The 15,190-nt window shown below is 39.5% G+C and overlaps 1 protein-coding gene across 6 annotated transcripts in view; it reads left to right on the forward strand.

Moving 5' to 3' along the window:
• The first annotated feature begins 1,065 nt into the window (after window positions 1–1,065).
• Window positions 1,066–15,190, forward strand: part of UGP2 (UDP-glucose pyrophosphorylase 2) — a 58,681-nt gene continuing 44,556 nt past the window's right edge. Inside the window, exons 1-4 of one of the 6 annotated variants that reach the window (XM_047852298.1) lie at window positions 1,066–1,238; window positions 2,529–2,587; window positions 9,371–9,498; window positions 10,799–10,906. In XM_047852298.1, the coding sequence (XP_047708254.1) occupies window positions 9,385–9,498; window positions 10,799–10,906 (222 nt within the window). In that variant the 5' untranslated portion in view covers window positions 1,066–1,238; window positions 2,529–2,587; window positions 9,371–9,384. Of the gene's footprint in view, window positions 1,239–1,303; window positions 1,615–1,873; window positions 2,198–2,528; window positions 2,588–5,536; window positions 5,561–9,370; window positions 9,499–10,798; window positions 10,907–15,190 lie in introns of those variants that run through there. The other 5 variants (XM_047852293.1, XM_047852297.1, XM_047852295.1 and 2 more) reach the window with 5 other exon arrangements.

Consider the following 15,190-nt stretch of genomic DNA (forward strand, 5'->3'; position numbering starts at 1 on the left):
CACTAAAAAAATTTGTTTACAGGTGAATCATTAAAAAATTCTCACTTTACCTTGGTTGATTAGGGTTGTCCAAAGCCTCAAACTCTTCTAGAATTACTTGGTTTATTGCAGGCCTCTAAGAGAGTGCTGACAATTCATCTGTCCTGACATAGTTTGACTGAGTCACGAAGTGAAGTCTGAGATACACCCACTGAGTTTTACAGGTGTTGGCAATATCGGGTGTGATTTAGCGGGCGCTGGGCTGGCCCTCTCGCAGTTCACACGCCACTGCCAACGTTCTTGCAACATCCTCTTTCCTTGTGGACTTCAAGAATAGTAAAGGTAAGCATCTCGAGGGGTAACAAGCCATTGCCACTTTGGTCATTAAAGTAAATGTCTATCACAGCATAACTCTCTACAGGAATAGGGACTGGCCGTGCTGGTTCTGGTGGCAGAGCCTTCACCTGGCACTTTTTTCTCACACCCTAAATCCCTCCTTCTGTTGGTGGACTCCACACTTCCCACTGCTTACTCCTGAACGCACCTTCACCCTCCCCAGACCAGATGTAGTGAGGAGAGTTTGTATCTACTGAGAAAGGTTCTCTCAGGTAGTAGCCGTGGAGCGTTCTGGCTCTATCCGCTGTTTAGCTATCTTCAATCCCTTGTAAACCGGAACATTTTTATGGACTGCAAAAATAACCACTTCGTGCTTCAGGTTCTCGCCCTTGCTAAAGTATCCATATAAGCCGGGGAGTTTTACTGGTGAAACACCCCTTGCCCCGCCGCAGCAGGTGCTGCTTTTACAAGCGGATCCCAGGGTCCTGTTTGCGCCCACCTCCCGGAGGGGGGGGGGGGGGAGGGGGTGTCCCCTCAGCCTCAGACGCTCCGCCTCCTGCCACCTCCGCGCGTCTCATTGGCTAGGCCCTTCATCCGCCTCGGCTCCTGACTGGCGGTTGTTCCTGTCTGTCTGCGCGGCGGGGACATTTCCGCATTGAGGGGGGCTGCTCCAAATGGAGGGGGAGGGGAGGTGTTTGGGAGAAAGTGGGGGCTTGGGGTGTCAGAAGCCCGCAGCCTGGTGGTCGCAGGGGGTCAGCAGCTGGGCTGCAACCGCTGGCGAGGAGTTCAAGTTGTGCATGTGTGAGGGAAGAGGGGGAGAGAGAAGGGTGTCTCAGAGGTGACATTCTCTCAGCCTGCGAGTCTTCTTCCCGGGGCGCCATAAACGCCCCCAATTTCCCAGCTGCTAAAGGAAGAGGAGGAAGGTGGGTCTCGGTGGTGGTTTGGAGAGAGGCGGGGACGGGCTTTCCACGACCCTTTGGGCGGGTGTGCGTCCCTCAGGGATATGTGTAGAGCTCCTCTGCCCCACCCGCTGTGTTGCCCCGGAGGCCGAATTTGGGGTTCGGGGCCCTCCCGCGTTCCAGTCCCTTGGGCTTGCGGCTGCCTGCGGGTTCTCTCCTCGCGGAAGGCCCCTCAGTGTTTGCTGTGGGGGGAGGGGCGATGTGGTCTTCGGCCCCTCCCGAGAAAAAGCCACGACATGGTTTCGCCTCGCTGCTGGAAGGGGGCGAGCTGGAGGCCCCAGCCCGCCGGCGGGCGCGCGGAATTCTTACCGCCTCCTAGTCCCAGGGTGTTTATGGGCTGGTAAAAACGGTTGCGTTGCCCCTCTTTGCCGGCCTTGCCCGCCTCCCCGACCCCGCTGGGGCGCGGGCTGCTGTTGACCGGGGTTTCCTGGGGAACCGGCCGGAGGCTGGACGGCAGCGAGGGGGAGGGGATCGGGGGGTGCGGCCGGCCAGTGTCTGCTGTCGTCCAACCCGGGAGGGCGTGGGGACCCGGGGGGCGGTGAAATAGCCGTTGTAGATCCTCCTCTTTCATTGATGAAATTTAAGTTCGTGTGATTTTACCTTTTCCGGGAGTCTCCAGCTGGCCCTGGTTTGTGTCAGGAGCGCAGTGTAGACAGGAGTTCTAAGTAGACTCAGTCTCACTAAGTTTCTTCTCTTTGGAAGTGGGGGAGGTTTTCCTGGGTTTTTTTTTTTTTTTTTAAGGCAGTTTTAATAGCTTTGAATACTCTCTTAAGTGGCTAAACATAGGAAGGGGAGAAAGAACACGTCGGTTGTTAAAGCAGGGGAGGAAGAGATACCTGCCCTAGAGCGTAACTCCTCTAGAAATTAATATATACACATCACAGTATTTTAATAAATCCCTAAAATGTCGAGATATGTACAAGGTAAGACACTCTTCTTTTTGTCTCCCGGGTTGCTTCAGTCGAATTTGGGTCCTGGCAGTCGGGAGGTTGGTGGGTGGTTTGGAAGTGTAAATGTTCATTTGAGATACTGTTTGCAAAAGCCTTTTCCTTAAATTGACATTTGAGCTTCATTGAGCTGCTGGCTTGGCATTTCGGATACGTATAATTTATACCCCTGTGCTCTGCTGGGTTTAGTTCTGTCTCCCTGAAATCAGGTTAGTAGCACTCTGGCTCGCCAGGTTAGTGGCTGTTAACTGATGATAAAACAGGATTTTGGTTGCTGATTAACCCTGTTCTCTTTTCCTGGTGGAAGTCAAGGTAAAGATGTGTGCGCGGAAGGGAAGGGGAACCGTGAGGACCGAGGGAACGGAGGTGGGTTTTGCCAGGACTGTTGGGGAAGCTTTAGTGTTCTCTGCTTCTACTCCGTTTTGTGTGTACGTGGTTGGAGTCTCAGATTCAGTTATTGCGAAACCGGGAGTAGCTCATAGAAGCTGGAGGTCATTTCAGCAGGAGAAATGACTTTGCTGCATTGCTGTTTATTTTTTCCTTCTTTGAAATTTGGAAAGATTATTAAGGTTTCCTTGAAATTTGAAAATTGCCCTTTAAATTCTCCTTTAAATCCATTTTAAAAGGGTTAGTGAATGCGTCTGAACTAAGTGTTAACATTGCTTGTATGTTTGAATGTGTGTGTGTGTAGTTTGTACACATTGAAATTGGTGATACCTTAAACCTGTCGCTAGTTTTTAGCATAGGATTTGCATTCTGGTATGCAAGTAAATTCTTTTCTTGCATACCCCAGAGTTTAAAAGCTTCAGCTGTCTTGCTGAACACACAGGTAGTGAAAGTTCACAACCACTTAATGTGACTCCCAGTGGATGAGCTTTAAAAAGCAAATTGTCAGTTACGGCCATTATTTGACCCTGGGAATAAAAATACCCTAGTAACTTTTATATCATTTTATTAACTCTTCTTTGAGTTTTGTATAATAGATTAAGAGTATTTGACTGTCTGCCTTATTTATGGAAGCAGATGAGACAGTTATGCTTGCCTTTAGCACTAAGCTCAGAAATGTCACTTGTTATTAGACTTTCAAATTTATGTGGTGAGAGAGGCTGTTTATATTCTGATTGAATAAATGTCTTAGTCAAGAATGCAAAAACAGAGGTAACTTAATTTGCTGGTTTTGTAACAGCAACAGCAAAATTACCAGAAAGCTGCTTTTTGCAAGAGTATGCTAGGAAAAAGTGGACAAGTCACTTTTCTTTAAACGTTAAGAATATTACACTTCAGGTATTCCTAGTAGTTATGCTTAGAGTAGCTTGCTGGGATGGTGTGTGTTGACTGATTTCAAAGCCTTTGCTATTCATGGCTAACTGTCTTCAGGAAACCCAAAATCAAGTGGCAATACCTAATTGTTGCTATGTATATTCCTTTCCCTCGTCATCTGCTTTTTATCTTGGGATACTTTTAGATTTATGGAAAGTAACACATTTGTCAAAACTAAGGAATTACCATTGGTACATCAGTGTTGACTGAAGAGTCAGGCTACTGTTCCATGATTCAACCCAACATTGCATTTAGTTGCCATCCACTTTTGGTTTAAATGGTAGTTTTCCTTTTAAATTAGCAGTTTGGCACCAGAAAATGATACCTCTCCCCCGCCCCCCCAAATTTAACATGATTGTGTTCCGTTCATTATTGTTTAAATTTTGTACTTTAAGTATAAACACTCTGTGTTTAATTAACTTTGCTGCTGTTACAAATGATAAACCTAATTGGCTATTAACTCAGCTGTCTCCACAGATAAGTTTTCAAGTGTAAGGACTGGGATTTTTGTCTTTGAATTTTTTTGTACCAGATCAAATTGATCTTTGCTATATCACTTATTGATATTTCCACTCATTGACACTTAGCTCGTGACATAGGAGAGAGATAGAACAATTATTGGGCTCCTAACTGTTTTCACCTGTTGTCTCATTTAAGCTTCACAAGAGCTCCTAAGAGGTAGATTTTAATTATGACCTTACAGCTGAGGAAATTTAAGGAGCCTGTCCAAAGTTAACAACTAGTAAGCATTCAAATTACTATATAAATGTTTCTAAAACCCTTGTCATTTCCAGTACTTTTTGTTGCCTCTTACATTAAAAACCTACCTAGATGGCTTTTTTCTCTAACTAGACTGTCAGTTCCCTGTGGGCAAAGATAATATTATATCCCTATGGGAAATAGTGTCTTGAAGTGATGGATGCTCTAAAAGAATTTGTCATGGATGACAAATGAGAAACTCAGCATTTTCCATGTACTTTTTAGTAGGATTGTATACATTTTTTATTTTCAGTTAGTTTTTTTTTTAATAACACCACTTAGATTACATAAATGTTGTGAAAGATAGAAGCGTTTAGATTTAGGTTTGAATTCTCCTGACAGGTGATCTTAGATACATAACTTTTCTGAGGCTCAGTTTCTACTTATATAAACATTGGGTATTAATACTTTGCCACAGGGTTATTGAGAACCCGAAATGAGATGAATTATATGAAGGTCCTAGTCATAAAATAGATGGCCAGTGAGTTTTGCTTTTCTTTCTTGAAATGATGGTGGCCATTCAGATAGCATCGCCACCATAAATACAACCTTATGTCATCAACAGCAATAAATAGAGACAAAGCAGGTATCCCTGTTCTTTATTTTCCTATTCTAAGTTTGGTGTTTAGGTCCCCAAGACTTGGGAGTTGATCTATTTAAAAAAAAAAAAAGTGCAGGCGTGGGAGAGGAGAAGTTCGAATTGTGATATGAATACATAGTTGATGACAGTTTTTGTTTCAGTAGAGTCAACAAAAATATTTTGAGCGTTTACATGTGTATCCCTTATAGTGGGCACTTGAAATTCAGAACATCTAGGTATTATAACTGCGTGTTGTGTACACAGGTTTTTGAATGCCTGGTCAGGACTTAGGGTTTCTATACTTGGCTTGAATTTCTTCTCCCAGATTGAGGCAATGTGCTTTGCAGGAAGGCTGGGCATCTCCATTCTCAAGCACTTTTTCCTGTCATTAGGTAGAAATGTTCAGTTAATGAAAATGCTTAGGCAAGAGTATTTTCAGTATACACTCCTTGGCTGAAAGAAGGTTCAACTTTATTTGGCCATCTCTCAAGTCTGTGTTCCTCTGGCACTTAAGTATCTTTCTTATAGGAAGACTCTCCTTTCCTGAAGATAAGCCCTAATTCCCTAGCTGTTGTGTTCTGCCTTCAGGTCACCTTCTGCCTGCCTGAAAATTACTTCCCATTTGCTGGTTTTCTCCACGCCAGGGGTTGTTGCAGGGCCCCCAGTTACTCTAAATAAATGTGAGTACTAGCGGTGTTGAGAAGGGACTCTGCATAATAGTTGGAGGTGCTAGGGGTCCTCAGCAGCTGTGACTTTTTGCCAGGTTTGTCAGTAAGTGTCATTTGGGATTTAGCTTTTTTAAAAGTTCTGAGAGTTATAGGATAATCTCTCTACATGATTTGGAATTTATAAATGGTTCAGGAACTATTGTTATCTAGCCTGCTAAGGACATGTTATGTGCTTATACTGTAATATTAAAGGAACTTTTTTGAACTGTTTTTAATAGGCCATTATCTAAATTATATAAAAATGTCCTTTAATATTCATAAATTGAGGTGCTTTCTTATATTTCAGGGGAAGCCATTTGAGTATCTGTGTGTCACTTAAAAAACATTTGAGGCCTATCGACTTTCCCATTTGTTGGAATTCTCTCTTTTTAGACTTTATTTTTATGATTCCTGCTTGGTAGATGGCAGCTAGCCAGGGAGGATTAGCTGAGCTAATTTTAACTGGAGGGGTCTCAGATGAATATACGGATGAGATGCAGTGTGGGGCCTGGTTGTGGAGGTTGGGCCTTGGCCTGTTTCTTCTCAAATCCTCAAACTAAATTTAGCTTATTGCTGATTATTTAGAGGACTAGGATGTTTTTAGCCCAAGGGGATTGTGACATGGATTTGAGGCAGTAGTAGAGGGGACAAAGTAGTGACTAAAGACCACTCCTCATTTTTTAAAGATACGGCTTAGGATTCATTATGTCGCTAGAGAGAGGGGGGACTTAGTTACATTCAGAATCACAGTTCTAAGTGGAAAACTAAAAGAAACTCAGAATAAAGAGTTGAGCTGACGAAAACTTTGTTTTCCACCACGGACTTTGTAATCTCTGTGGTTAAATTCCCTTTCTTCTTGATAACTGGGTCTTTCTTCCAGTAAGATGGATGGTTTTAATTTGTGAAAGCCTACTGAAAAAAGAAATTGATAGGGAACGTTAGAGAAATAAGAAATATTAACTGGTACACTTCTCAGAAGTGCCATCTTAATATTCTGAAGATAAATTGAAAAATAACTTTAAAAGGAAATTAGTCTAAAATGTTAATTTTGGATAGTAGGTGTTATCTTGTAATATTGCTTCATAGAGACCCTTCTCTGTGTGTGTGATTTTCTTTTTTCGTAGAAAGTTGTAATTTTATGAATTGTAGTAACTTTAAAATAATGGGAGACTTAATAATAGGATACTTAATAACATTAGTTGGCCCAATAATGAAAATGTTCCCGATAAAAGAAATAATATACTGTAGTTTTTTATTTTCCACCAAATTGTATTTGGAACTTTTATGCCTAAGTGCAGGTATTAGGAGTTCTCAGAAAGATATATCCATTTTTAAAAAGTTAATATAAACAAATATTTCAAAGTTACACTGTGGATTATCTATAAAAAACAAGTAATTAAGAGTTGACTGTACTGACTTTCCATAATGTGATTTTTCTTGATATCCCAGGATTTATGCCAATGGAGAAAATCCCAGAATTATTAGAATCAAATTTGGGGGCGGAGAGCCTCTGAGGGTTTGGGATTTAGTGAATGAGGAAGTATTATGATTCACTTACCACCATTTTGATTGCTTGGAATCTCTTTACAAGCTTGACTTTTTCTAAAGACTAGTGTCCTTTTGACACAGCCTATATTTTATAAACTATCAAATTTTGAACTTGGTGTAAATAGTGTTTGAATTGTGGACATCTTCATCTTGGGTGATTTGATGGATTGTTACAGGCACAATGACAATTAATTAAAACCATGTGTCTTAGATCTCTAAAATTCTTCTGCCAGGCATGTATCTTTCTATGAATAACTTACTGAATTCTTTGAAAGTTGGCTTGCTGAGCTATCAAAAGAAAATTAAGCTATGTGTTTAATTGGGCTTTAAGTGGGGGAAAGGGGATAATACTCCATTTGAAAGCTGTTTCCCAGTTTCCGTTGGTGATGCAGGCATCCCCTTTAGTTTGTTGCAAAATAATTGTTTAAGGCTCAGGTTTTTTCTCTGCCAACAGTCCCATTGTTTATTTCTCTCAGTCATTGCCAAATGAAATTGATTGTGCCCCAAACCATTTTGACAATTAAGGGTTGTTTTTGAGAACTGTGGAGAAATTGGCTATGTTGTCTTAGTTAACTTACATGAACAAAAAAATATTTCGTTTTCCAAAATATTTCTAGATATTTGTTAATTTTTCCTGTGTAAATCAAGAGAGTTCCCTGTTTTTCTGTGATTTCACTTGTATCTTTTAAAAAATATTCATTGTATTCTTGTATATAGTCACATTATGCTTAGTCCACTTTGAAATTATTAGTCACCAAAGTAAAAAATACTATTCTAGGGGATATTTCCTTTAATAGTAGCTCCACTGCTCCTCGGCCACAAAAGCCTGCAGACAAGGTGTTTTGAGTTTGCTTTCCTCTAGTTGCTGTCCTGGCAAAGGATGATGTGATGTTTCATTTATGTTTAAACCCTTCCTAGAATTTTAAAACTTCCAAAGAGTGCAGGAAAATGGAATAACACAGTCCTATGTACTGTTTTAGATTCACTTATGCCAATGATAAAATGCTTGGCCTCATAATAAAATATTTAGAGAGTGCATAAAAAACTTCGATTTTTCATTGCCCAGAAACAAACAGTATAGAGGGAAAAGGTGAAGAGCATAAAAGGATGCTTATTCTGTTATATAATTTTAACCCCCCCAATAACCTCACGTTATAGACATAGTTGGATTTTTGCATGTTTTAATTCAGGCTTCCACCTGGAGATGACAAACCAAGTAAATGCACTGTAACCAAGAAAGGGAAGACCTTCCTCCAGGAAGGAGAAGCAGGGCTCCAGGGTTTGAATTCCAGCTTGGCAGTGCTACTGTGTCCTTAGGCAACTCAGCATCTCTGAGGCCCTGTTTCATCTCAAAGATAAGGGAATAGGACTCACTGACCTTAAAGCTTTAACAAGCTTAGAAGTTTTAACTAAATACACATCTATCAAATTACAGGACCGGCCTGCCAAATCATTTTTTGTGCTTGATGATGAGGATTGATGATGAGGATTTGATGTTGTATTTCTTTTTCCTCCACTCAGCAAATTAGTGTTCTAGGCCCCTTGACATGGCCTTCTTATATCTGTTCAACTTAATGCAAGGTGATATTATTTAACTAGTTGACACATCTCTTCTGAAAGTTCTGTTTTTGGAAATGCTATTTTATTTTTTTCCCTTAAGATTACAAGAGCTACTCTTGTATGAGGGTAGAGTTAATGTCAATTATTAATGAGAAATCTGGTTTATGTGTAAATTCTAATAGTTACAAATAATTTTTTAAGTAGGCAGTGCATGATTAGCAAAAATCTTGATTAGCAAGTAGATCTGCATACTCAGTGCTAGAACAGTTCTCAGAAGACTGGTACCTTTTATTTTTTATCAAAAAGCATTTATTAAGCATCATATGTATATAGAACTGGGTCATTTAAAAATCTATGTAAATGTAAATAGTCCTATAGTTTGCAATCTGAAATAATCAACATTGACTTTAATACTAAAAGATCATGCAAAGTCAACTAATTGAGTTTTCTTATGATTGAATGACATGGGTTATATTTTTCCTACATTAAGCTAAATCTAAATATATAGATTATATAGCTCTAATTAGTTGACACTACTGATATCCTTCGAGAGGATAATGGGACTAAAGGAGTGAACCCTTTTCATGTTCTGATAAACTAGAAATCAGTTATAGCTTACCAGCTATTTGAATGGCTGTCTGATTTTTTTTCTGTTGGCGATTTTATATTTTTAAGATCTTAGCAAAGCCATGTCTCAGGATGGTGCTTCTCAGTTCCAAGAAGTCATTCGACAAGAGCTAGAATTATCTGTGAAGAAGGAACTGGAAAAAATACTTACCACAGCGCCATCACATGAGTTTGAGGTAAGGACTCTGCAGTGTTTCTTGCTTCCATCCATCTACATGCTGAGTTGTTATTGCTGCTGTTGATCATCCAGCCTGAAATAAGCACAAAATATAATAGCATTAAAAAAAGTAGGATTGGGGGCGCCTGGGTGGCGCAGTCGGTTAAGCGTCCGACTTCAGCCAGGTCACCATCTCGCGGTCCGTGAGTTCGAGCCCCGCGTCAGGCTCTGGGCTGATGGCTCGGAGCCTGGAGCCTGTTTCCGATTCTGTGTCTCCCTCTCTCTCTGCCCCTCCCCCGTTCATGCTCTGTCTCTCTCTGTCCCAAAAATAAATAAAAAACGTTGAAAAAAAATTTAAAAAAAAAAGTAGGATTGCTTAACAATTAAGGATTTTCAACATTTTCCCATTGTTAAACCATTGTCTTTTTTTTTTTTTAATTCTAGGAAGTTTCTAAAGTCCAAAGAATCAGAACAAAAAATTATTTTTTTTGTGTTCTAGTATCGTTGGGTAAAAAAATGGATAACAGTACTCAGAATTCAACCATACAACCTGCATGCCTTTTTCCAGAGAGCCAGTTCTTTTTTTTTTTTTTAATTTTTTTTTCAACGTTTTTTATTTATTTTTGGGACAGAGAGAGACAGAGCATGAACGGGGGAGGGGCAGAGAGAGAGGGAGACACAGAATCGGAAACAGGCTCCAGGCTCCGAGCCATCAGCCCAGAGCCTGACGCGGGGCTCGAACTCACGGACCGCGAGATGGTGACCTGGCTGAAGTCGGACGCTTAACCGACTGCGCCACCCCGGCGCCCCTCAGAGAGCCAGTTCTAATAGAACCATGCTACTTTGTCAGCTGTGTAGAGATTTCCCAGTGTAGACAGGTATTTTTACTTTTCTGTTTATAAATCAATAGATCATCCTTTTCATTTTCAAATTTCAGTTCGTACTTAATGTTTTGAGGTTAACTGTGTTTTGTTACTTTTTCTTTCAGTGAAAGTGAATTTTCACTTAAAAGAAGTAGAAAAAAAGTACTGGCAAATAAATGTAGAGAACCAATTGAAATTCCCATGGACCAAATGGTGTTGAGTTTACATGATAACTGCTGGAAGATTTGGGGATTATTTGTTTGTATTCCTTTAAGTGTGGTTCCTATTAGCTTTTCTTCCCCTTCACTTTTAAGTTGGGGGCATAAAAAAGTCTCTGCTGTACTCCATGTTCTAATAGTGTAATAATTTAATTGAAAGGTGTTTTAAATGTATAATACATATCTATATTAAAATTAAGCATTCTGCTCATTGTAACAAGAACTTCTATTTTCATAGCACACTAAAAAAGACCTTGATGGATTTCGGAAGCTATTCCATCGATTTTTGCAAGAAAAGGGACCTTCTGTGGATTGGGGGAAAATCCAGAGACCTCCAGAAGATTCGGTAAGTTTTAGATAAAATGTAGGAAAATTTAAGGTAATTCAAGACCTGGGTTTAAATTTGGGGGTGAGGTACTGTGGGGGACCTGTAAGAACCATCACTTTACATTCTCTGTTCCTCATGCCAAAACTACAGAGATAGCCTACTGCTTTCCCCTCTGTTAGTCCCATCTTTTCAGTCCTGCAGAGGATTTAGGAAAGTCTAATCTCTCTATAACACTACCCCATAACTTAAAAATCCCTGTATATGAGGCAATTCTTTTGCAAAGTACCAAACACATAGTAAGAGCTTCATTTATGTTCTTTTCTTCCTTCTCTGTCCCAAACCATCCGATTTCTGATAGCCTATAGTGTCTTGTACAGATGCTAAATCACCTACTTAAAGCTCTCCTCATGCTTTCAACCCGTCTTTAGCCATATTTCTCTTGCCTGTTTTTCACATGTTGTATTTCCCTGCTTCTGGACTTCTGTGTATATCATTTCTTTGGAATACTTTGGTCTCTTCACCTGTCAAAATCCTGCTCATTCTTTGAGGCTCAGTCCAAATGCCTCCACCTCTGTCATCGACCCCTAGCATAAAGCTGCTCTGAAGAAGTGTAGTGCAGTAGTGTCAGAGGTACAAATCCTAGTTTTACTACTTAGGAGATTTATGTAAAATGAGAATAATACCAAGTGACTTATATACTTTACAGGGCTATGAGGCTTCATTAAGAAGCATATATGGAAACATGTTAAACCATGAAGCATTTTTCAGATACTAGTAGTTACTTCTACCATCATGTAGCACTTAGCTGGCATGAGTAGTAGTTGTTTGTATGCATGTGTTGTCTTCCTGAGAGACCTTGAAGGCCAGGGAACCATGTGTCCTAAACAAATGTTTGTTGAATGAATGATCTAAATGCAGTTGATTGTCTAGGAAATAGGTTTTGTTAACATATTGACCTTTCTTCCCTTTCCTGTCAGCAGTTTTGACATCTCACTGTTTGTAGCACTTTTCATGGCAGATAGAAGAAACTTGATAGAGCGGAGCAATTGTATGTAGATAGTTTAGCTCTTGAATTCTGCAGTCTTCTAGTATCTAATTAATACTGGTTTTAAAACAAGGCTGTTTCGAGCAGGGTTTTGGCAAAGTTCTGCCTGAAGGCAAAGTTCTATACTGACTATGTTTGTAAAGTTTTATGGGAACATAACTGTACACATACATTTATACACCTTCTATGGTGACTGAAGCTAATGGAGTCCCTTGGATTTTTTCTTGAGAAAATCTTAAATATAGTTCCTGGTTAGGAGTGCTTTTATTTCCAGAATGTGGAACATGCTTTTCAGTTCTTAAACTTGTTAAAGTTTAAGTAACTATTATTTTGCCTATAAGTTTATTCCTTATTGAAGTAAATTCATTTTTCTAATTAATCATGGACCTGGACCTGGGCATAAAGGTGTAGTTAATTCTTGCTTGCATACATGGACTTTTTTTTTTCTACACAAACTTAACCTTTTGATGATAGAGCCTACCGTGTAGGAAGGCACCAGATTCATTACTTTTAGTATATTTTAAGGTTCAGGATTCTGCTTTGTCAGTGAGAAATCTGCCTTTGTGTATTTCGAGAGACAATTGTGCTATAAAGAAGGGTTTCTTGGAATATGGATTGCAGGGTGGGGAAGGAAGGGAGGGAGGAATCAGAACCATCTAAGGATTTTTCCAGTTCAGAACTACCATCCCTAACAAGGTTCTGACAAATACTTTCAAGAGGCTGTGTGCCCATAGTAAGCCATAGTTACTGATAGGAATGCAGAGTTGATACAGAAAAAGAATACAAAAAATAGAATTCTGGATAGAATTTTATTTTGTGAAGTCTTTTCTGTTTATAAAAGTGTAAGTCTTCATTAAAAATGTTGAAGCCTAGGTTTTGAGCATCTTTTAAAATATATGGTTATAATCCCATCTGCCCTTAATGTTTAAGGTTTCAGAGTACAGAGGCAAAAGATAAGTTTGTTCTTTTATGTCCTGAGCTTCTTGAGGCCACAAATGTTACACTCTGAATGTTAACAACTTTTGCAAATAATTATGCGAATACAGATTATGGGACAATATTGTTCACCTTGCTTCTCTACATTCTTCCAGCTCCCTTCCTCCCTCCCCCCTTTCCTGTAGATTTTCTGTCTCTTGTCATACAGATTATTCAAAGATCAGTTTTTCTCTCAAATCATAACTTTTTTTAGCACACATAGGTTTTTGTTTTTTAGATTTTTTTTTAAGTTTATTTATTGGGGGTGGGGGGAAGGAGCGGGGGAGGGGCAGAGAATGGCGGGGAGAGAAAATCCCAAGAAGGCTCCGTGCTGTTGGCCTGGAGCCTGATGTGGGGCTCGATCCCACAAACTGAGATCATGGCCTGAGCTGAAATCAAGAGTGGAACACTTAACCAACTGAGCACGCAGGCACCTCTGGTTTCTGTTTTTTAAATGCAGGTGATACTTTAGCCTCCTAACCAAAAAGAAATTATTGTGGGAGAATAGTCATTTAGAGTAACATGTCTCACATCAGCCTTGCATCAAAGCTGTGCACATAAACATTGTCATGATAGAATATCTGTTTTTGTATAGGAGTTGGCAGACTACCAGTTGGCCACCTTGTTTTATAAATAAAGTTTTATTGGAACACAGCCTGTAGCTACTGTCATGAGACAATGGCAGAGTTGAATAGTTAGAACTGAGACCATGTAGCCTACCCAACCTAACATATTTCCTTCTTGGCCCTTTATGGAAAAATTTTGCTGACCCCATTTTAGTATACTTTTTTATTCTTTGGCCCTCAGAAAACTGAATTTAAATGCCTTTTTCATTCAGATGATTACTTTTTAAATAAAAATATTTGTATAAATACTATATTGAAGGATATACTTATAGGCATTGAAATTTTATGTTTTACTCTTGTGTTGAATACTTCATCTTAACTCTGTCCTCTGTCAGTAAGCATATACATTTGTAAAAAAATTTGTTGTTGTCTAAGTGTAGTTGACACATAATGTTACATTAGTTTCAGGTGTATAATATAATGATTCTTGATAATTTTATACATTATGCTTTGCTCACTACAAGTGTTACCATCTGTCCCCATATAGCACTATTACAATAGCATTGCATATATTCCCTGTGCTGTACATACCTTTTATTCCTGTAACTTATTCTATATCTGGAAGACTGTATTTCCCATTCCCTTTCCCCCAATTTGCCAATCCCCCCTCCCCTCTGGTAACCATGAGTTTGTTCTGCACATACATGTTATTCGAAAAGCCTATTGAGTCCATATTTTATTGAATTGTGGCTAAAACAAAAAAACTCAATTTATGGAGTTATGGTATGGATAATGCTTTGTTCCAATTTTGTGAAAGTTAACTACATAAATGTTGTAATCGAGGTATGTCTTGATATTTAGCTACGTTAATAAATTTTTAAAAACTGTATTAAAGTACATGTTTTGGATTAGAGCAAGGAAGGACCAGTCAGCATGTACAACTACATTTGACCATTTCATTCTTTTCTAGAGAGGCTGTTAGTGACTTGTTCCTGAACAAACCTAATGTTTAAGTTTATATTTTGGATGTAGAGGGATGGGAATTAGATAAAAGAAACAAGGAGATACAGAGTCTGCTCAAGAAGGTAGTACTGTAGCTGACAGATTGTTTTGAGCTCTAACTTAAAACCTGTTTAAGGTGCATTCTCATTTATGTGAAAATGTTCTCTAAAAAAGGCTTTTTCAGTTAGAGGAACCAAGGTCTTGATTTGATTGTCATTGTTCTTGTCTCTACGTTCCCCAAAGGGTGAGTATGTATTTGTGAATGGGGAAGATTTATATAGGGTCAACTCTTTTTTTTTTTTTTAATGCAGAGAATTGGCATGAAGAATATAATATAATGTGATATTTTAGCTTCAGATTTTTTGTTTTGCCCCATAAAATAATGGAGAGTTTTTCTTAGTCTGTCAGTACAAAACATTAAAATGTGTGTGTTTATTTTTTTTTTGATTTTTTTTTTTAACGTTTATTTATTTTTGAGACAGAGACAGACAGACAGCATGAACGGGGGAGGGGCAGAGAGAGAGGGAGACAGAGAATTGGAAGCAGGCTCCAGGCTCTGGGCCATCAGCCCAGAGCCCGATGCGGGGCTCGAACTCACGGACCGTGAGATGGTGACCTGAGCCGAAGGCGGACGCTTAACCGACTGAGCCACCCAGGCCTCCCTAAAATGTATGTGTTTAAATGGTAAGGCATTCTGAGAAAGTTAGTGTATGT

This window comes from Prionailurus viverrinus, chromosome A3, assembly GCF_022837055.1.
Source record: "Prionailurus viverrinus isolate Anna chromosome A3, UM_Priviv_1.0, whole genome shotgun sequence".
Taxonomy (NCBI): domain Eukaryota; kingdom Metazoa; phylum Chordata; class Mammalia; order Carnivora; family Felidae; genus Prionailurus; species Prionailurus viverrinus.